This window comes from Haliaeetus leucocephalus, unplaced genomic scaffold (assembly GCF_000737465.1).
Source record: "Haliaeetus leucocephalus isolate CR32 unplaced genomic scaffold, Haliaeetus_leucocephalus-4.0 Scaffold339, whole genome shotgun sequence".
Classification (NCBI taxonomy): Eukaryota; Metazoa; Chordata; class Aves; order Accipitriformes; family Accipitridae; genus Haliaeetus; species Haliaeetus leucocephalus.
Genome location: NW_010972775.1, coordinates 3,375,573 through 3,396,827, shown reverse-complemented (window position 1 = coordinate 3,396,827; position 21,255 = coordinate 3,375,573). Strand labels below are relative to the sequence as shown.

At 37.3% G+C, this 21,255-nt stretch overlaps 1 protein-coding gene across 3 annotated transcripts in view; it reads right to left on the bottom strand.

The window, feature by feature from the left end:
* Nucleotides 1–538: 538 nt before the first annotated feature.
* SCAPER (S-phase cyclin A-associated protein in the ER) overlaps nt 539–21,255 on the bottom strand; it is a 170,718-nt gene continuing 150,001 nt past the window's right edge. For all 3 annotated transcript variants that reach the window (XM_010571658.1, XM_010571655.1, XM_010571656.1), the window contains exons 30-32: nt 5,173–5,364; nt 2,453–2,504; nt 539–781 (exon numbers count right to left, since the gene is read on the bottom strand). In XM_010571658.1, coding sequence (XP_010569960.1) covers nt 687–781; nt 2,453–2,504; nt 5,173–5,364 — 339 coding nt within the window. In that variant the 3' untranslated portion in view covers nt 539–686. The remainder of the gene's footprint in view (nt 782–2,452; nt 2,505–5,172; nt 5,365–21,255) is intronic.

The following is a 21,255-nucleotide window of genomic DNA, read 5'->3' as shown; positions in this document are numbered from 1 at the left end:
CCCCCCCCTTGCCCGCACACCCCCCTGCCGTTTTTCACCTTTTAATTTTGATTCGCGGAACCGTCACCGTTCAGAAAACATCATGAGGTTTAAACAAGCATTATTAAAGTCTTATCGAAACGTTAAAAATGCGTGTGGTTTAAAAAGTCTGCATCACGTGATTTATGCCAAATCACCAAAAAATTGTAAGAGAACCTTCCTCAGAGCCAAAGGTGACAAATTCTTTAGACTTTTGATTAACTGGAAAGACATCACAGGAGTCTTTTTTTTTTTTTCTCTCCAAGCCTTGTGTTGCTTATGGTAATTCAAGGACACCAACATTTGTAAACGCAGAAGTCACACTACAGACAGAATAAGTTATTTTATTACAGGATATATAGAACACATTTTCTCCGTTTGCAATCTTATTTCAGCAGTTCTGCAGTCCAAGTACCACCACATCACAAGGTAGAAAATACCCAAGTCATGACACAGGATATGTGAATGAAACAGACTGAAATTGTCAAAATTACAAAACAGAACTTGAAAGTATCTACAGTACTTATGATACAAATAGTGCAAATTATGTATCTACAACATAAGTATTTAGAGTATCAAAAACTTTTCGGAATAGCCTTTTAAAGAAGGTAGTCAGCAGGAACTGGTCAGCGTGACGATGCCAGGGATTTTAAAACCAAACACAACACTTATTTTTTCAAGAAGAACTGTCGAGCTTCTTCCCAGGACTGGCGGGGGAATCTGTTGGACAGCTCAAGATAATCTTGAGAATTGAAAAATTTTTCTGTTGAAAATAGAACATAAAATTACCAAGTTATTCCCTCTGAAGATAAGATGGCAATAAAACAAGAATAATGAACATGCAGCCAATTCGAGATACTTCAAGTCATTCACTCCCCACCCTCTACCAAAAGCTTCTCAAAGCATGGGATGACACTTCTGTGGAGCTCCAGCCATTGAGGTTTGGCTTTAAAAAGGGGGGTAGAAGACTCTGATGAGCCAAGGCTTAGATTTTTAAGCTTTTGGATGAGGCGCTCCCGCTTTATGCATCGGAACATTATACATCTTTACATGTTTTATGTTCTTGGACCCACCGGGGAGCAGTTCAGCCTCGTTCAAGTTTGGGCAGCCTCAACGGCGCGCTCTCTGCTCAGCAGCTTCTTTTTCCATGACAGGCTGCGGAAGAGTTTTGCTCCCTGACTCCCCAAAGCTCGCAGCACGATTACAAACACAGCTTTTACTCCTGCGAGTACTGCTGGTGACGTGAACAGGACTACACATGCGTGCACAGGTTTGCAGGGTCCAACCCTTCGAGCAGCGTGTTGCAGCACAGCACCCAACAATGAAGTTTGCGCTTTCAAGTTCTATTCCCAGCAGCGTTATTGTTCCCATTTGTTTTTTTTGGGGACACCATCCTTCACATTCAAGAGATATAATGGATAAAAATAATCCTGCTTATACTATTATTAAGTCAGCTTTTTTGCAAGTGGGGAATGTTTAGAAATTACACTCACATGTCACCACATAGTCATCTTTGTTTAAAAGTTCATCCAGTTTGAATAGTGAAAATAAAAAGCAGTTTTCCACTTGGATTTTAGATGCTTCTCGAGCAGATTCTCATGCAAACACAATCCTGGAAAGTTTGTGCTGCAGACACTGCACGAGGCTGCTTCAGACTAAGAGGTATAACGTTGACCGTAAAAATCTCCATAAAATTATGTTAATTTTATAATTTATTTTTAAACACAAAGCTTATGTTTTAGACCTAGAACTGTTTGTCTTCTGCCAAACATTCAGCAAAATGGTGGTGGATTTCTGCTTGCTATTAGAGAGAAATGACTGGCCGAGCGATGTACTTTAAGCAAAATATGGGTGACTCAAGACCAGATTCCCACCGAACACTTGAATTTCAGATGTGTTTAACAAGTAATAGCCATCTTAGCTAAGAATCTTCCAAATGTTTAGCCTAAAGAGGTTAACTGTATTTTACATGATATTTACAACAACTGAGGGGAAAAAAAAAAAAAATCGCAGCTCTTCCGCAACCTGGGAAACTTTACAGAATCATTACAGGACAGTATTTTTCTGATTTTTGGCATCCTGGGTGTATTGGCATGGCTGCGTGGCTTCTGCAACCTAAAACTTTTGAAGGTAGCCTTTGTGACAGCTAATTAAATATGTGCACGTACAGTATCACATTTTAAGACATGATACCATGTAGCATTTAATAAAGATTAACACTCTGAATTCCTGATACGATGAGTAGCAGACTGGAAGACCTGTATGTTTCAGAACGTAAGCTAGGGAGCCCCTCCCCAAATTGTAAAATCATGTTGCAATTTACTGTATTTCTTTCATCGTAATACAGATTAAAAAAATTAAATCACAGTAAAATATAATATCAACACATTTTGTGACCCAATTGCTACTCTGTTACATTTCATTGGAGACATACCCCTCTGCTGAGATAACTGATTATCCATTTGGCTTGAACTCTGTGCAAAATCCTACAGCGGGAAAGAAAAAAAAAGGCATCAGATTTTCAGATCTTACATCTGAGGAATTAAACCAACATTTTGAAGTCTTCACGGTCACTCAAAAATACCAGTATTTTATGAAATCTGTAAATTAACAAACTCTGGCTTGTTTGCTACATATCATAACAGAATACTGCCAGCACTTGAATTCTAATAATATATACTGGATTTTTATACATTCATTTATATTTTTAAAAAAAAAAAAACCAAACCAAACCAAACAAACTTTTAATACACAACAGAAGAAACAAGGTTTTCGTGTCTTCTTAGGAAATAGTTATTGTCATGACTTTTAATTTAAGGGAACTATACTATAGCTGTGTTTCTTTAAAACAAATGGAGTTTAGATTTACACTCCTGACTCCAAATACGCTCTTACAAAATCCTTGAATTATCCCAATTTCTCCAGCTGTGACCCAGGAGCCTGAGGTCCTGATCTCCCGAGAGTAAGTGAAGTTCTCCCAGAGAGGTGATTAACTCTGGCCAATGCTGCAGCCAGCTGCGTAACCAGCTGAGGTGCAGTTAATCTCAGTGCCCAGCGAGATGTGCGATCCCTGCTGCTGTCGGACAGGATGCTGCATCCTCCGGAGTCAGGAAGGGCACCGACTTTGCTCAGAACAACGTACGAGTATGCAAGTCAGCTGCCCCAGTATGAGGAGGGCTTTTAGACCCTATCTTTTGTTCAAGTACTCACTGAGCAGAGACGGTATTACTTGACATAAGAGATAGAATTTAGCAAATCATGGATACTCCTAAATGTTTTTTAATTATTCAGCACATCTAAACAGAACTAACAAAAATAAAAAGGATGATGCAATCTTCAGATGATGGAAATAAATCTGCTGGTAGGGAGGTATAACGTGGGTCATTGTAAAATCCAGCAATCATTTTCCTTTGATTTATGCTGCACACATTTAACACACTGTATTTAAGTGTTATATTCGTACACACCACCAAACTTTTACGTAAATGGGACTTCTTTTTGCATTCCCTGGCACAGGAAGAATCTCATTTTCTAGTCACAGGGAAATATTTTACAGTCTTTCCCAAACCTTCCACTGAAGCAAATGAGAGACTTGCTTGACAAGCAGCGAGTTGAAATGAAAGTGGAGAGGCAAGTCTCTTCTGTGTGTGTGGGTATCCAAGCATTCCTCGCTTCCTCGCTTCCTTTCAGTATCGTGTGTGTGCGCAGCATTTGGGATTAGATTTTAAAATGGGTAAAATGCTAAAGTACCAGTGAAGTCAGCAAAGACATGACACTTTACAGCACATAAGGATCTTACCTATTTTAACATAACACCTTTTTTAAAAGCCTGCAAGAATAGTATGTGGACTTGGCATCTGAGATATACCTCTAATTGGAAATCAAATGAATAATGTTGACCCTTGTAGATATAATTAAGCTTTGGTGTAGCTACTGGGGATTTAAATGCCATTGTCTCTCTTATAGCACAGAAATCAAGGTAAATAACCGTAATTATTCATATAGGAACACTCTCCTCCACTCTTATGGTTTTTGGCTGAAAAAAACAAACTAAACTTGCTGCACTTACTTGTAATGCTTAAGTTATTTTTTGCCACTGCAACTTCTACACTGAAATCTGTAGTTTCACTATGCGAAAGTCAAAGATGAATTATAGCTTTGTATTTAACCAGAAGTTCATTACTACACAGCAAATTCTTTAATACTAAGTTCCAATCTTTTTTTTTTAAACTGTTATGCAATTATTTTAGTATTAAAAGGATAAACAGTAGTCGCACTCAGAAGTCTGATGTTATGCGAAGACTTTTAGTAAATATTTAGTTCTTGTGCTTTCTCTCCCAAATCCGTGTGGCCTACCCTTGGACTAGCTGTAAAGCATTAGGAAAAAGAGTTCGACTAACATTTCTGTATCAACAACAGTAACTTTCAGGTGACAATACAGAGTTCCTAGACTCCTAAAAGCACATTACTTTTTAATACTAGAGTGTTTATGAAAACTACATTTATTCATTGGAAACAGTCAATAAAATGTATGGAAAACATGAGGCATGTATAAAATCTGATACATAAAGCACAGTATATAAATTTAGACAAAGGGAACAAAAATGCTGTAAATCCTTATTCAAAACAGTATTCGTAATGACCTCAGTGGCTTACTGTCAAAAACACAGATTGCAAGATTAGACGGGTAACATGTGTTCTGTGTATTTTCCGCATAAAATATATACACTTCAGTTCTCTCTGTAAATCTATTGTATGCAGTATACAGCTGTACATTTGTATGTAAACACATTAATACACCGATTTCAGATATGCTGTATGTGCAGTAGTGTTTTAAAAATTAAGTATTTTAAGAATTGTCTTGATATAGCAGGATCTACATCAACTCTTCCTAGCACGTCCAATAACTTTAATGAAAACAGGTTTCTGCATGTGATAGCGAGAACCTGAACTACTTGGTAACCTTTTAGTGCTGTAAGATGCCTCAAGTACAGGCATAATCTGTGGTTTGAAAAGAGCTGCAGAGAATCTTAAAGTACTTCAATGCTGTTTACTTGTTTTACTTCAGTCAAATGATCTCCATATACACAGCAAAGGCAAGAAAAACTGTTGCAGTTATCTTGCACACCACTGTTACGTTACTGCAATAGCTACCTGAATGAACGTGGCGAGTAAAACACAACTCATCTCCTGCTCCAGGATGATTTTGTTCTGAGGGTTATTGTAACAAGCAGCTATTAGCGAAGGGAAGAGCACTTTGATTAAACGAGGATCACTGAAATACTGGAAAGGCAACTGGCACAGTTTTTGCAGCACTGTGGGGTGACGGCCAGATTGTACAATGATCTGAAAATACAAACATAACAAAATTAAAACACGTGATCTATCTGTTCTTCTCTTCCTGTTAACCACCAAGGGTGCTGAAGTCATGCTAAAAAAATGAGCACGGCTGAGGAGTAAATACTAAAAATAAAGCTTATAACATTTAGTCCAAATAAGTTCTGTTTCAGTGTGCAAGTATTATTTTTATTGCAGAGGAACACAAAGAATATAAGGCTGTGAAACTTCTTTTTTTCCTGTATCACCCAAAAAGACAGTAAGTAAATGAGAAGGGGATTAATCTGCAGATTACAATAATATAGATAATTTAATACCTTCATTCAAAAGACAAAGAATTATAGCGAAGGGACTATTGTAAGTTAGAGCTATGAAACAAAAAACCACAACCCCTGCCATTTACACACAGTAAGCATGTGGTTTTTTTTTTTTTTTTTTGGGGGGGGGGGTCAAGAAAGAGATCACCAGGACTGTAAAAACCCTCCTGAAGCTCAATCATCTTTTACTAGAGTGCTCTCTGGCAATTAGAGAGGACTCTGTTTCATGGTAGATGTCTGCCACGCATTCTCAGGCACCAAAAAGAAAAGGTGATTGTAAGCTGCACAGCAAGGAGTTTCAGTAAGTAGAGACTCAGAAAGATCCTCCCATATGTATTTCTTATCTCAGTTTCTATCAGTGCCATTGACTCTAAAAGGAGAATTGTTTAGATAAATGGGACTGTTGTCATGAAGCAGGCTAAGTTTACAACTGTGTACATCTGAAGAAAAAAGTCAATGCTATTACTGGTCTCCTGCAAAGGAACCTTTCCAATTTACTTGATATTCTTATAAAATCTTTGTGATAAACTAAAAAATGCCAAAATCGGATCTGTTCCAAGTAACCTTGATTAGACAATTATAATATGAAAGAGCTGTTTGACCCAAAGTTGGCTTTTCGGTATAGGAGGAAGCTCCTATAAGGTTAGAACACTGTAAAACTTAGGGTCATGACTGTAAATTGTACTTGGAAAAACACAATTTTACAGGTACACACCCAGACAAGACTGCATTCAAATTAAAACCAGAAGGACAGAAAGAAGCAGTTGAGACCACAGGAACATAAATTACAGGGATTTACAAGTTTTCAAAGCACTTTTAACAATACCTTCAGAGCACACTCTCAGTTGATAATGCAGCTCAGTTTAAAAACAAGATCAACAAAGTAATAGTTTGCATTTTTTTCAGTTCACCAGTAAAGACGACATTGAAAACCTTTCAAAATACTGGCAGAAATGTCTTAATGCCCTTAAAGACAGGAGGAATTTTTAAAAGTCAGCCAAATATGTGACAATTACGCATACATTCAGACATTGTTTTGAGGAAAACATCACTGAAGCATTTGGATGATTCTAAACTTAACTACCAGCTACAAGCCTGTAAGCAAGAGGGTGCCTTTCGAGTTTGTGATTACTGTTTGAATTTTAAATTAACTGGAGTGGTTATTATATAAATCTATGTTTTTCTACCATAAAATATATAATCAGAGAAGTACTTAAAATCAATGGTAACTGTACTAAAGTAATGACAATTGGTATTTCTGATCCAGGGCAGAACAACAGAACTCTTGATTTCTTTTTAATGGCCACTGTACACTTGCATGAACAGGCAGAGGAAAAGAAGTTTTCGGGACTTCTCATTTTTCATTTCACAGTTTGCTTCCTTTACCAGTTCTAAAAACACCAAGGATAATTAGTGAACTCTCGCCAAACTAACAGTGCAGATACTCAAATAGTTTCCATGGAATTATTATTTCATTATCTTTTCAACATTTTACTACTATGATGTTATCAACATTAAAGATAGGAAGGTATATACAAGGGCTGCTGATTGTTTTAATCTGGTATTTATCACATGTGGAATCAATTTAATGATTTCAGCTCATTGTACTAATGCAGCTACTAAACCTGATACACTATATTATGTACTCTGGAGAAAAAAAAAATCATGAGTCACCCCTTACTGGAAAAAAACCCCAAACAAACCTCTAGCAGAGCACTTATTCCTTGTTTCACTGTCAACTGGTAGAGAAAGTGAAGTCCAGCACTTGACTTAGCAGATGAACAATGAAGAAAACAAATTAAAACCTTGCCCATGACTTCTTTACGGTGGAGAAAGACTTCTCTTGACTGAACAGTCACTTGGCTTAATGATCCCAGGGAGTTTTGCAGGCCTGGAATACTCATCTTACAAAATGCTCTAATATGAGATAGAAACTCCTTACTTAAATCCAGTGCAGAAAGCTTGCTTTTCCTCCCACCACATACTGGAATCCAGACATATTTACTTAGAATTAGCTTTTCTTGTTGCTCTCTCTCTCTAGCTTGAAAGTCAGATATGCCTGTCAAATGTAACCAGATCCTAATTAAATCATCGCATTTCTGTATAGCCAAGCATTTAAGCACCTGCTTAACTTCAGATATGTGCCTAGGTTCCCTTAATATTTGCTTGTGGTTTTCTTTTTCTGAATTGAGACCTATCAAATTCATATAAGCCATATTTTTTTTTTTTTTTTTTTTTTTTATCCAGAGCAGGTAACTCACATCAATGTTTTCTATATTTCATTAAAAAATTTTGCTTACTCTCAAAAGTTACAGATATTCATACAAACTTATTGATTTTGCCTGTACTTAGCTTAAATAAATTCCAAAGAAGATGCACCCACTTAGCTTAGCTTATTTTTGGCCCTACACAGTAAACATGAGAATACCCTCTGAAGACTGAAACTATACACAGGTAAGAGACACAGCAAATATGTTTCTGAAATGCTATTTCATGATGAATTAATGAAGTTGGTTTTTGTGCTACCAGCCAAATTCAAGACCCTGATACATTTCAGAGGTAGAGCCCCTGTTAAGGAGCATGGTGACAGGATTCAGGGTTAGCATGCCAGAAAGCACTGGCCATTGGTACCGTCTACTCTCGATGTAAAAGCCTGCTGAAAATGAGAGGCTAGAGCTTCTTAAACCCTTTCCTCTGCTGAACTGAAGCAACCTCTACACTGTATAAGCTGATGGTTAGCAAGGCTGCACAATACATGCCACTCTAATATCCGATTTTGTTTACGTTTAACCTTTGCTAAAAGTCACCTTTAAGAACACTATTTTCCCTGCTTGGTCTCTGTCTGAATTTCCAGCTTTTCCTGTGCCACATACGCTGCGCCTACTGCATCCACACTAGCTGCCTACCCAGCACAGGGACTAATGTGATGACCTGTGGGAACTTTTTACTGAGCTACACCTTTCAAGGTTGCCAATCAGTTATCTTCTGTGACTCCCACCTGTTTACAGCCTTCTGCGGGTCCCGCTAATTTGCTGAATCTCCAATAGCCAGAGGGTCAGGCACTCTCTTCTGCCCTACCAGGCAATCCATGCTCCCACACGACTCTTTGGAAAGTGCACTCTGCACTCACAAGTGCAATAACCAGCCTGATCCACTGTACTGGTATTTCTGAAGTTTAACACTTTAGGAAAGCATGAGTCACGATTTCTAAAGTCTCTAGACGGAAGCCATTTTTTCCTCAAGTTTACTGGGGCCAATATTCACTACTTAGTATATTGCTTGGCCATTTGCTGCAATTCTTCTAGCTGTGAAAGTCTGAAGCAGTATAAAAGTCAGTCTTTCAAAACAGACTACAATGACAAAAGCCAGCAATATGCCACACAGCACTTGAGCAATAAAAAAGGACAATCAATCAAAAAAAATTAAAAGCTCCTTGTGGTATGGAACAGTAATAAAGTTGGGAGGGGAACTCATCATTTTGCTGGGAGATAAGGCTTCCCTTGTCACTTAGGTAGGGAGTCTGGCTACAGACCCGAGGTGACTGCTGGAAGGATATTCCATCCTGGATTCTGCAGTTCTTCCTCACATTCCCCCCAGGACAGCTCCAGCAGCCTTCCTCTCCTGCCGCTGCTTCCTGGCACCTTGCGAAGGAGATCTTCCCCGGGCTGAAGGCCTTTCCTAGGGAACTAACAAACCGCATGGACCCAAATAACTTGGGTACAATTCTCCTCTGGGTAGCAAAGGGAATGTTGCAGCTCATTTCATTTTTCTGTGAAGCTCAAAGGGCCCCAAAATAACTTTCTGATGACCCTGCAGGCACGAGAATCGTCAAAGTGCGACTCCTTTCCTTGCTTGCAAGGGCAGCAAGATAACTGCTGGCATACGGGGCAACCTTCGCCTGAGAACTAGCAAGGGAAAGATGTTTTGGTGAACACCACCTAATTCTATTTACATACTGTATATACATATATTTGTCTTTCACTTCACCTTTCTCTATATCGCTTTTATTGTGAATGAAAACTACAATTAGTTTTAAATGCCTATGTATGAATTTTTGTCAAAGCAGGGTAATAAAATCTTCATAACTAATAAGATACAGATCTTCTGAATGATACAGCAATGACACAGAACGTATCAGCAGTTACATGTCAAATCAGAAGTAAAATCTTACCAAGTCAATGGTTAATTTTACAAGAAAATTAAAGTAAGAATCCTCTAGCCTTTGAAACTGTATCTTCACAAGCAGGCAACTGAGTTTATAAGCACCTTGTAAGTAATAAACAGCATTTTCACTGAGAAAACTAAAGTGTCAGCCAGAAAGTTAAAGAATGACTGTATGTAAAATATTGAACAAATACTACCCAAATTGAACTGCTAATTCATATATTAATGTCATTCATATAGTCATACTTCCTAATTAGACATATAATGTAGATACATGCTACTAATTTTTCAAGAACTACTAGTTCAGTCAAGCTGCCTTGTGAAGACTTACATATTTTTAATTACGGAGTAGCATTTTTGGTGATAATCTAGATTTTTGTTTCCAAGTTGTAACTGCACACATTTTACATATGTAAAGCATTTTAAAAAAGCAAAACTAACTGAAGGTAAAACTTTGCCTGCAACCTTCCAGAGATTTAAGGAAGATTATGATCACAGATTGGTTTTCAGTGATTCTATGCATGTATGTTTAATATTGTCAGATATTTTATTACAAGTAAAAAAAAAAAAAAGTTCAGTCTCAGACCAAGAGCGTTTTCACTCCTTGTGTACTACACAAGGTTAGTCCAGGATTACTGCAGAGTGGAAGTGCTGATTTTTTTAGAGCAATATTTAGTCTAGTTCTACTGATGGATTTAGGTTTTCTTGTTTCACTTGGACATTTGGAGCTCTGGAAAGGCATCATTCATGTTTCTGTCCATATATACCATAAACCCACTGGAATTATCTTTCAAAGAGGCTAATTAATTTTCTGGTCAGGAAGAACAGAAAGCCAGCAGCATGCTTTCTGTCTATGCAAAGGCAAAAAAAAAAAAACAACTGAGAAGTGAGTATTCAACTGATTCAGAAAGACAGGTTCTCAGTGAACTAAACTGTGCTAAGACCAGAGAACCATAATATTATGAATCGATTATTAACATTTACTGAAGATTATCCATACACTTAGAAAGCTAAAAGACATTCATCATGTGTCTAAAATGATAATAATATTTACCATTCTATTCAATTATTTCCTCAAAGGTTGCTTTCCCCCCCAGTAACAATTAAAAAAAACCTCATCACAGTATTCCAGGTTAAAAATGAATTGGTTTAAGTCTGGTGAGAAGCTGTTCTCCTCTGAATTGTTCGACAGTGGTCTGGTTGTCAAGTCCAAGCCTAAGCCCAAAACAGGGTACGATTTTCATCGGTCAAAGCAGCTTCCCTAGCTATCAAAGGGAGTCACTAAACAAGATGGTGCATTTGCTAGGAGACATTCGCCACATCCATTTCGGTGTGGCAAGCAACGCTGCCAGCGATAATCCATTGTTCCAGGGTCCTTTAAGTCCAGGGCTGGGGGACACAGCCGGTGCTGGCTCTTGGAGACCTATGGGGTATACATGAGAGCCCTCAGCCCCAGGCTAACTCAGGAACACAGACGTGCACTTCCGTCATTTTTGTTTCATTTTTGGGAGACTTGCTGAAGACTTTTCACAAACAGAACTGGAAGACACAATTTAAGTGTTCTCAAATAGAAACACCATATGTGGGTACTTTTCAGAGCAGATCCTGTAACTTGAGCTCTAGTTTTCATTCTGTTGTGTTGCCCCATGATTTCCTTTATCACAGATTTCCCATTACCATTCGGGCAATGATTTTGCAAAAGCTGACATTTTACTGAAGTCACCAGTAATGCTTTTGTACACAAAGGTGTACAGATGTGTTTTCCACATGACAAATAACAGACAAGCTCACTGCAGCCTGGATACTCTCCTGAATCTCTCCTAGTAGCCACTTGGTTACTCTGCCTGCCAGCTCACATGGCCTTCCAGAAATCAACTACACAGAAATAACAGAAGATTTAAAAAAATGAGTGTCTTTAGATGTTAACTTCACATTGTTTGCTTATTATTTCTATTCCTTCTGCTATATCTTTGCGTCACATCATGGTTTATGCTGTTAAAAAATATGCAACATAAAAATGGAGAAACTTTGAGAGCAAATCCATTGCTGGCATCAATGGCACTGCTAGGGCACCATAAATTAGAGCTACAGGGGTAGGGGGATGTCCAGCTAAGAAAGTAGAGACAATGTCCAGCAACTCCCCGCTGCCACCTGAGCACCTGGAACTGCACACATGCTGCCAGGTCTCCCCAGCAGCAGAGGGATGCTTGCTTGGCAACACTGCAGCAGGAAGGTAATGGGACTTAGGGGTGCTTTCTGTAGCCTACCAGTTTCTTTCATCCACAGAAGAAAGGAAAAATTGCTTCTTGCTGCTTTAAGAAAGCAAAAAAAGGAGAAAGATTGCCAAGGAGAGAAACTGAAATCTGTAGCCACAAAAAACCCAAATGTCAACATTTTGAACAAAACCTTACAAGTCATTTAAGTGCACGACTCTTGCGTGACCAACTCTGCACAACAATGTTGTGTTCTTCGTACTCTATAGTCAGGCTGGTGTTTTTTAGTAATTTTGACCAGGTATTAGAAGTTGTATGTAGCTCTTTTATCAAATGACAAGTGAGATAAAGTTATACCAACATCAAGTGGATACAGGAAAATGGAGCTGAATCATAACTTTGTAAAGTTTAAAGCTTCCTGAAGCAAAACCTTCCTCAGCTCTTGGAGAGAAAAAACTGCTCATGAAATGGTGTATTCCATAGGTTCTTAGAAACAAACACAGTGATTATCACTGCGAGGTGAACTAACTTTCTAGATAAAATCCTTCTCAATAGAATTTCCTTTTATTTTTATGAAATGAAGCATTAATGTGTGCTCTTCTACTTGACTGTGCTCTTCTGCTATAATGTACTTCATGTTCAGATGCAATTTTCTTAGAACAAATCAGACTAAAAAGCTAATGGTTCTCTAAGGGGCACTCCTTGCCTTTTCCACTGTCTTGTATGACCTACAGTTCCAAACTTGAACATGACCATTATAAACATTTGGATCTTAAAATTGTACTGTTGGTATAGGAACTATTAATGTTTCTTTTCTATTTATTTGTCATTTATATAAATGTCAGTTCTAATTTGTACAAACAACTAATAACTTCATTGAACAAGAACTGTGCATCTGATCTCTGCAACTACAGTATTCCATCGAACAGTTAAATCCTTTTGTTTGATGTCAGGTTATTTATAACTTTGTAGAAGAAATAAGTCTTTATATTAGTAGTCCAGAGTTTCTCTTCAAAGTTAGATCTGCATTATTTCTTTGCTTCTATATAAACAGATCTCATACTGCTAGTATTTAATCACCAGAATATGTCACCACTTAGGCTCTTCTTCTGTTTTAAGGTCAAGCTCTTTTCTTTCCATTTTGCAAACTCCACTACTGGCAAGGCTTGGAGCAAAGAACGCTCTAAATTCCTCCTAACATCTATCAGGAATCAGAGCGCCGTTTCCATGCAAAAACAATGTTCCGGAATGCTACATTAAAAATTAAAAATAAGAATTTTGTCTATTTGAAAAATTCCAGTGTTTATTTTCTTAACATCACATGTAAATAACATTAGTCTTCCTATAAACCACATTATGAGCATTGTCCTTTTAGAGCTAGCTCTATGGTTTAAGCATACAGATTCAGTGGTGCTCTGTGTATACACAACAAAGAAAAAAATTGTCCGAGCAGTTTTTGTATAAACATCCTAAGCCATTTGAGCATTTCGGATAGGACAATGGCAAATACAAGCACAGTGATGCAGTAAAGATGTAAAAATGTTTATCGAAAGTGATGCTAGTGGGAAATCTAGATAAAGAAGTTCTTTATACAAAGCTCTTGAAAAAATGTCACCCAAAATGATAACTAATAAGTCACCTTAGTTATAAGATAAAAAATGAAGTATATATAGATTAAATTCAGCAATAAATAAATAATATTAAACAGATATTGTAAAAGATAAGGTCATTACAATGTGATGAAAGGAGAATGGAACCAATTCTAATATGCATTGAGGCTATTTGTCAATTTAACACATGCCCAGGCTACAGGATAAAAAAAGTTATCTAATGCCTGAACTAGAAAAGGTATTAAGGAAAAGCCTAACTTTAAAAATTGTAGCATTTTAGCATTTTACATATTAACATAAATGTTTAAGCATGTGAGGTTGCTTTCATGCTTAACGTTAATCATATACTTAAATACCCTGTTAAATTTAAGGGTATCATTGCTTTCTAGAAAATAGTAAGCTTCATAGTTTCCAAAATAACGTAACAGGAGATTTATATGTTTAAATGTTGGCCTAATAATTTTTAATCAGAGGAGAGTATTATTATTTATCAAATGCATTGAGAAATACATATATTCTGTAAGCTCAAATAAAAAACCCCATCATGCCATGTCTCAAATCCCTAGGTATTATTCTGAACACTGAAATGATTAGAATTAGCCCTTGTAGGCCTGCATTATTTCTGAAGAATCACCTTCACACTTAGATAAGCTCTTCAACTTTGATGATGTACCACTTGTAAATTTAAGCTGCTGCTTTGGGTGTGATTCTCTACTCATTTACACAGATGAAGCTCAACTGCTCTGAATGAAGAATTCTTGACTTAAAGGCTAGAGAAGAAACAGGACCTTAGTCAACAGAAGTTCAAAGATACTATTGGCAGAGGTTTCTGCCATCATCCTTGAAAACATAGCTAGTTTGGGTCAAAATCCCCAGAAGGTGTGAATAATTAAAATATTGCAGTCTAAAACACACAAAATCTTTTAGTGTGTCTCAGAGCATTTTCTCTCTTCAAAAGCAAGCATTTTCCATCACTCTCCAAAACCCTACTCGCAAGTAAGCTATGTGGTCTTAGAACTTTTATTACTAGTACATTTTGTCTTCTGGCTTCCACAATGAACATAAAGGGTTTGTGAAAATATCTGATCATCAACTAAAAAGACTGTGAAACACTGAGCCATTGGACATGCTACAGAGCTGGCTGAGGAAAAGTTTCAAACAGAGAACAAGAAAATGTACTTTTCTGCCATGAAAAATGTGCTACAATTTACCCATTACTAAGGGGAGAGGAAGATGAGCAAGATTTTCCATAGTACTCACTTTGCAAGATTTAATGCATTTTGTTTTTTCTTATGTTTCAGTATCACTTCAATCCAGTGTTACTTGAGCTGAATATGATGAAATGGGTTTGGGAGACTTCTTTGGGCCTCTTGCAGGTTCCCACCCTTAGAGCAGCATCCAAGCGCTCGGAACAACTGTCAACCGCCTGAGCCCAAAGCTGTGAACACAGAGCAGGCTGGCGTCCTCTCTGCATGGGGCCACCGATGGTGGGGACAGTCACTGTGGGTCTGCAGAGACTTGGAAACTTAGAGTTTATGGGAGAAGTACAGGGAGTTCCCTCACACATGAGGCGAGACAGACAATAGCTTACAAGGCCTGATTAAATATTTGCAGGCTTTAGACTTTGTTTTAAATTTCTATGTGAAATTTAATTCTCATGAAAAGGAGAGACTGACAGGCTGGGTGGGAAGGAGGCAGAGCGAAGGCAGGCGTTGTGCAAGCTTCTGCGTCCATCTCCGCCAGCGGATCTCCACTGGCCAAACCCATAAATGTTTCAGGCTCAGGTCTTAGCTGAGAAGAAACTGCTTATTAAGCAGGATTATGCCAAACTCTGTGGTGTTTGTTCAATGTGGACAAAGGTCCACTGGGGATTAAGCTGAGACTACCAAACCCTTTTTCTTCCTGACCCAGGAATAAGATTAGAACATCACTCTCTGGAGGCGGCATTAGCCGATTGCTCACTCTCTTCATCTCTAAGCTTTAGTGACGGACCGTATTTTAAGGTTGTTGAAAGTACTGGCTTTTTTTATGACAGTGGGAGCTAAATTTACCCCGTGCTTACAGTTTGAGAATAAGACAATAAGATAAATCCAAGTGCATTCATTTCTCATATTAACTCCTAAACACTCTCTCTTTCCCTCCTACAGGAATCAGCCAGCCATCATGAACTGAAGCTAAATACACTTGATTTCATGTGACGTCTTTGCTCCTATTAAATTACCTTCCCCACACCCTCTCAAACCTTTTTTTGAAAGGTTTAAAGAACTAAACCCACAACCTCAACATGAAATCCATACTCCTAAAAATCCCTCCTCTGGAAAGAAACTAACAAAATCAGAATTAAGTAATTTCAGATCCTATTTACTTACAAATATGGACATTAGCTATACAGTAACTACCAATTCCTGCATCTTTACCCATGTTGTATTTTCAAAAACTCCACCTACCCCATCAAAATTGTTCCAATAACTCCATAGCCCGAAAAGCAACATAAATAATTAAAGTTTAATGATGGCCTCTAGTAAACAACCCATATGGAAACTCTACATAATATTTTTATAACCACTTTTCCAAGTTTTCCTGTCAACTTCTGATTTTCACAATTTTTCCATTTTAAAAGTATTTTTCTTTCTTCGCACTAACACTAGAGGAAACTGGCCATGTACCTAAACTCGATATGCACTAACACTGTCAAAAGCAGTTAAAAATAATTTCCCTACAGAAGATAACTTTAGATTAAAAGTCACTTTGTAAGTGTCCCTTACAACCTAGCCATACTTGTAACCATAGTTAGGATATATGTCACATACATATATATGTATGTGATACACACTTACTGTAGGATAAAGTATACTGTTATTTTATGACAGAAGTAAGACTTGCCACATGAAAAAAATGCTAAAATGTAAGAAAATATAACTATAAGCCTATCATTGAACAAAAAAAGGGAAAAGACAATCTCAGGATGAAGACTTTCTTAGGGACTATCTACCATGCTTTCTTTGTGCTGGGCATGAAAATAAATGTGTCATAAATTTCATGATCCATTCAGAACTGTAACTGCCATATAATATTTTAACTTCTTTGAACATCTTATACCTGTGATACTGCTGTGTGACATTTTATTTTTTTTTTGACAGGTGAAATTCCTCTCCCAAAATATCCTGTAATCTTACTGTTCCTTATTTCTTTAACTGGAGCTAGCTGGTATGCCTGAAACATGTTTTGCGATTTCCCACATCTATATAGCAAGGATAAATTTGTAATAAGTGAATGATACTATTAAATCTAATTCCGTGTGCTTCTATTTTCAACATATGGATTATTAGACATTAACATTTTCATTGTTTATAAGTTTACAATAAGAATAATGTACTGTTCTTATGGACACAAGTGTCTAGGGATAAAAGGTCTGGAGTGACAGAGAAATAAGTTAGACTCATCCAACTGGAAGACAAACTTTTGGGGATGAAATCCCTTCTTCACAGACACATGGTTTACATATCCAAATTTTTCCAATTGCATTTGCTATTCTAAGAGAAGTTTTTCCTTCTATCTACACACCATAATTTTATAATTAAGTTTTTAAAAGCTGCATACACTTTTCCCTAGCTCTTTGACAGATTTTGTTTTGCGATCTAGTAATAATGTTTTAGTTCGGCAATTTAGAAGTATACAGTTCCGGATCCTATATATCCCAAAAGTTAGTGAGATTCTTCTAGAGCACTCTAAATACAGTGTGTGTCAAAACCTGAAAGTACAAAAGCTATTTTTATTTAAATAAATGCATAGCAATACAAATAAACAATACAACTTCTTTTGGAGCCTGTCAGGCAAGATCCTGAGTCTGAGGATCTGATTTGTGATGACTTTTCATATGAAAAATATTCAGTAATTGCAATGACTATGGAAAGATTTTTATTCCCAATACAGCAATGTGAAAGAAGCCAAATTGTCTGTCATTCATGTTAATTTAATTACAGGACCACATTCAATTATCCAATATAATATGCAAATGAAGTGAGTTGACAGCACATGCTAATTATATTCATTATAATAATTAAATCTAACAATGAAAGGGAATAAAAATGTAATGAAATAGAAGGATATTTTTAATTAACAAGAACATTTTAATTAGAAACTGTAATCCTATAGCCTGATATAGTATGGTTGGCTTATTGAAATATTGGACATTATTTTTATTATGCAGTTTAGTTTTACATGTCTATCCTTAGTACCATGGGACCTGTTTTCGTATGTTAGTAGATTAAATGGTGGCTAAAAAAAGAAAATCAGTTTCCTTGATCATACTTCATGTGAAGCAGATGCATAATAAAGCCGAGCTCCGCTGCAACATGATTACAGAATCCCGTCTCGTGAAACACAGGCTGTCTAACTCTGTAGTAAACAAAAGTTCACGTGCCGATACAAAACAGACAGTGTAGTTTAGGCTTGACTAATGATGTTAAAGCATTTAAAAAATTGAAGAAACACTCCTTGCTTTTTGAAATTTTCAGTTTCACAACTGATTTATTTCTTCAGTGACAGCAGCTGCCCTGAAAAAGCTTTTGTTTTATTTTTGTTAAAACAAAATACAAAAAAAGGAAAGGAATATTACTAATATATTATATGTGGGCAGAGTCAGCAAAATCATAGTCTTTTTAAAATAAACAGAGCAAGCACTATCAAAACACGTCAGAATGTGTTCCTTAGGAATCCATTGTCCTCATTGCTCCTTGACAGAATCACTTGGGCCTGGACCAAAAGCCAGCCGTGGTGAAAATGCTAACTGGAACCCCAGCTACTCTCTCTGCATGTATGTAGGACCCACCGTGAGGCCCCCCCCTTATTTGGGGCTCCTGGAAACTGCAGTGAAATATGAATCTCAAAGCTATATGAGAGAAAATAAGTTTCCTTTTTAATTTGCCACTCAACTAAATATAGAGACTTTTACAGATAGTGTAATAAAACCAGACAAACCTATATTACATTAAATGATTGGCATATGATGCTCTTGGAAGATTTTCTTCTATGAATGTGAAATATTTAGGAAATTGCCCTTTTATTATTTTGACTGCATAGTGGTAATAATTCACTTACTTAAATCACAGTACTACTACAGAAGGTCAATGTTGAGGTTGACAGGCTGTAAAATTTCCTTTTTAGAAATCTATCTATTCTCCAAACTGGGAAACTGCAATTTTTTTGAATAATTAATGCCTTTTTTCCTTATTCCAGTATGCCACTTTGGATATTTATCTCTTGATGTGGGCAGACAAAGGAATCACAAAAAGGCACACTGAAAACTCCAAACAACTATTTGTTCTTTTTTTTTTTTTTAAGAGTTGAAAGGAATGAAAACATACAAAGGATTGTAATAAGGAATACAAATTTAGAGAGGAAAAGACTTATTTAAACTACAAACATTTCAAAGCAAATGTACATTTGACTGCAAGAATAATGTGAATCTGCTTTGAAATACATCAGTTATTGACTCCTTTAAAGTTTATTCAAACACTAAATAAAAAAAGCTATCAGGCTCTATGGAAATTTCTTTTCGTAGCTCAAGTCTGGTGTATCTATTTTTATTATGCTGTTCTTTCCAGGAGGTTCAAGCCTACTATTTGAAAGCTTTCACTGTGAGACGAATTTTTTATTTTTAGTAGGACTCTGCAGATGATCAACAATGAAAGAAAAAATTCGAAGCTCATAACATACTAAAAAATTAAACCATAACTGAATGACTAGAAAGCACTTCCCTTTTCACGAAAGGCATTTTATCTTTATTGGAAATCACAACACTAACAGCACCTGAAAATAACGACCGTAAGCAAGTTGTACTGCTTTGCCTAGTAGTAAAAGGAAAAATACTTCCTTTTACTAAAAAACCTTCCCTGCATTTTGCAAGTACCTGAGTGAGGAACGCTTCAGTTTGTCAAAATGTTTTCTTTTTAACCAAAAAAACCCAAAACAGAATGCCACATCCTCAGTTAAACACTTGGGAATATCAGAAATTACATAAAAAGTTAAGCACGTCATGACGTCTCTTGAGATAGTACTACCAAAGCAAACCACCACAGAAGACTGCTTTCAGTGTATGAAAAGTACTAATGTACCGCGGTTGTTTAACCAAAGACCTAAACTTGACTCTCAGAGCTGCAAAAGCTACCTTTTAATCTTGAAAATTAACTCAGTCTGGGGGTAGATTACTGATGGTACATGACCTCAAGCCCCAGTGCACATGCTGAAGACTCCGAGACACTGAAAAATCACCAGCTGGGAAGCATGCCCACAGACAAACACATTTTGCACATACTTAGTCTCTTGACTGCCTGCCGGCAGCCACCATAGCCAGCTGCTGCCGTGGCACGGTGCCTGCTTGCCATGGTCAGACCTTCGCCCCAGGGCATGAGCGCTAAACAGTGTGACAGGCACTAGACTACTCTAACTGACATCGCTGGTAGGAAATCCCTCTTCTGCGCTATTCCTGGCACATTTATAGTTTCAAGTCCTCCATGCAATGAATCACATCTGTTTGTACTTGTGTGCCAGAAAAGAAATTTTTAAACGGCAGAGAAAATACAACATTGTTTGCTAGCACTTCGGGATGCCAGCACGACCCGTTGTGTAGCAGTGGGAATCAGAAAATGGCAGCAATATCACATGGATTTTCAAAACGACCATATTAAAAAGTGTTGCCCACAGTTAGCTCCAGATCCTGCGTGGGATTTGGTTGCACAGGGTAGGAAGGCTGCAGGATCCTCCCTCCAGCTGTGGCCAAAGCCACAGAAAAATTACTATATAGTTACATTATATAATTATATAATACTTCTCACAGCATCGTCAGCTTTAAGATATTATCATGTTCCAATCATAGTCAAAACTGTAAGAATGTTATCGGATGGCTTTTCTCTAAACCGTTGCTGACAAGTTGCAACACTTCTTTCTTCTGCTCGTCAGCTTAACTGAGGGCACTAAGCTCCTCATCCTGAACTCCTACCCCAAAAGTGGAACAAAAACAGGAACCAGGTGTTACAAATATGGAGAGAGTAACTTCACAAAATACAGCATTCAACTGAATCATACCACAGATGTAGGCACCATGATGCAGGTTCTATGTACCCAGAGTCTGGTTCACATACTCAAAAATAAAGAGCTAGTGCCAACTTCTGCCCTGCCCAATACATCCTGAGATGCTACATATAAGCTGAGGAAACTCAGAGATTTTTAAGGCTAAAATACTTGAAATATTTTTGAAGTGGACAACAATCAAGGAAGCTAAATGGGAATTTTCACTGTTTGTTCAACAGAGTATTTGGTTTACTACTAAAAAGATTCAAGGAAAAGGATGGCTTAAACTTAAATGAGTGCTCTGGTTACCAGGGAGATGGCTACACTGGCATCTGAGGACATGTCTTCATGGCAGACTAGCTTAGTTGGCTTTAAAAGGGTTTAACTTGGGTACCAGAGCCATCTGATCAAATAGACATGAAGTTAACTTGGAATTAAGAATAACAGTTGCTAAGTATATCTTGGCAGCAAGTAAGGCTACTTAAAAATCAGTGCAATGTCAGCATCATTGTCTGCATAAGAACA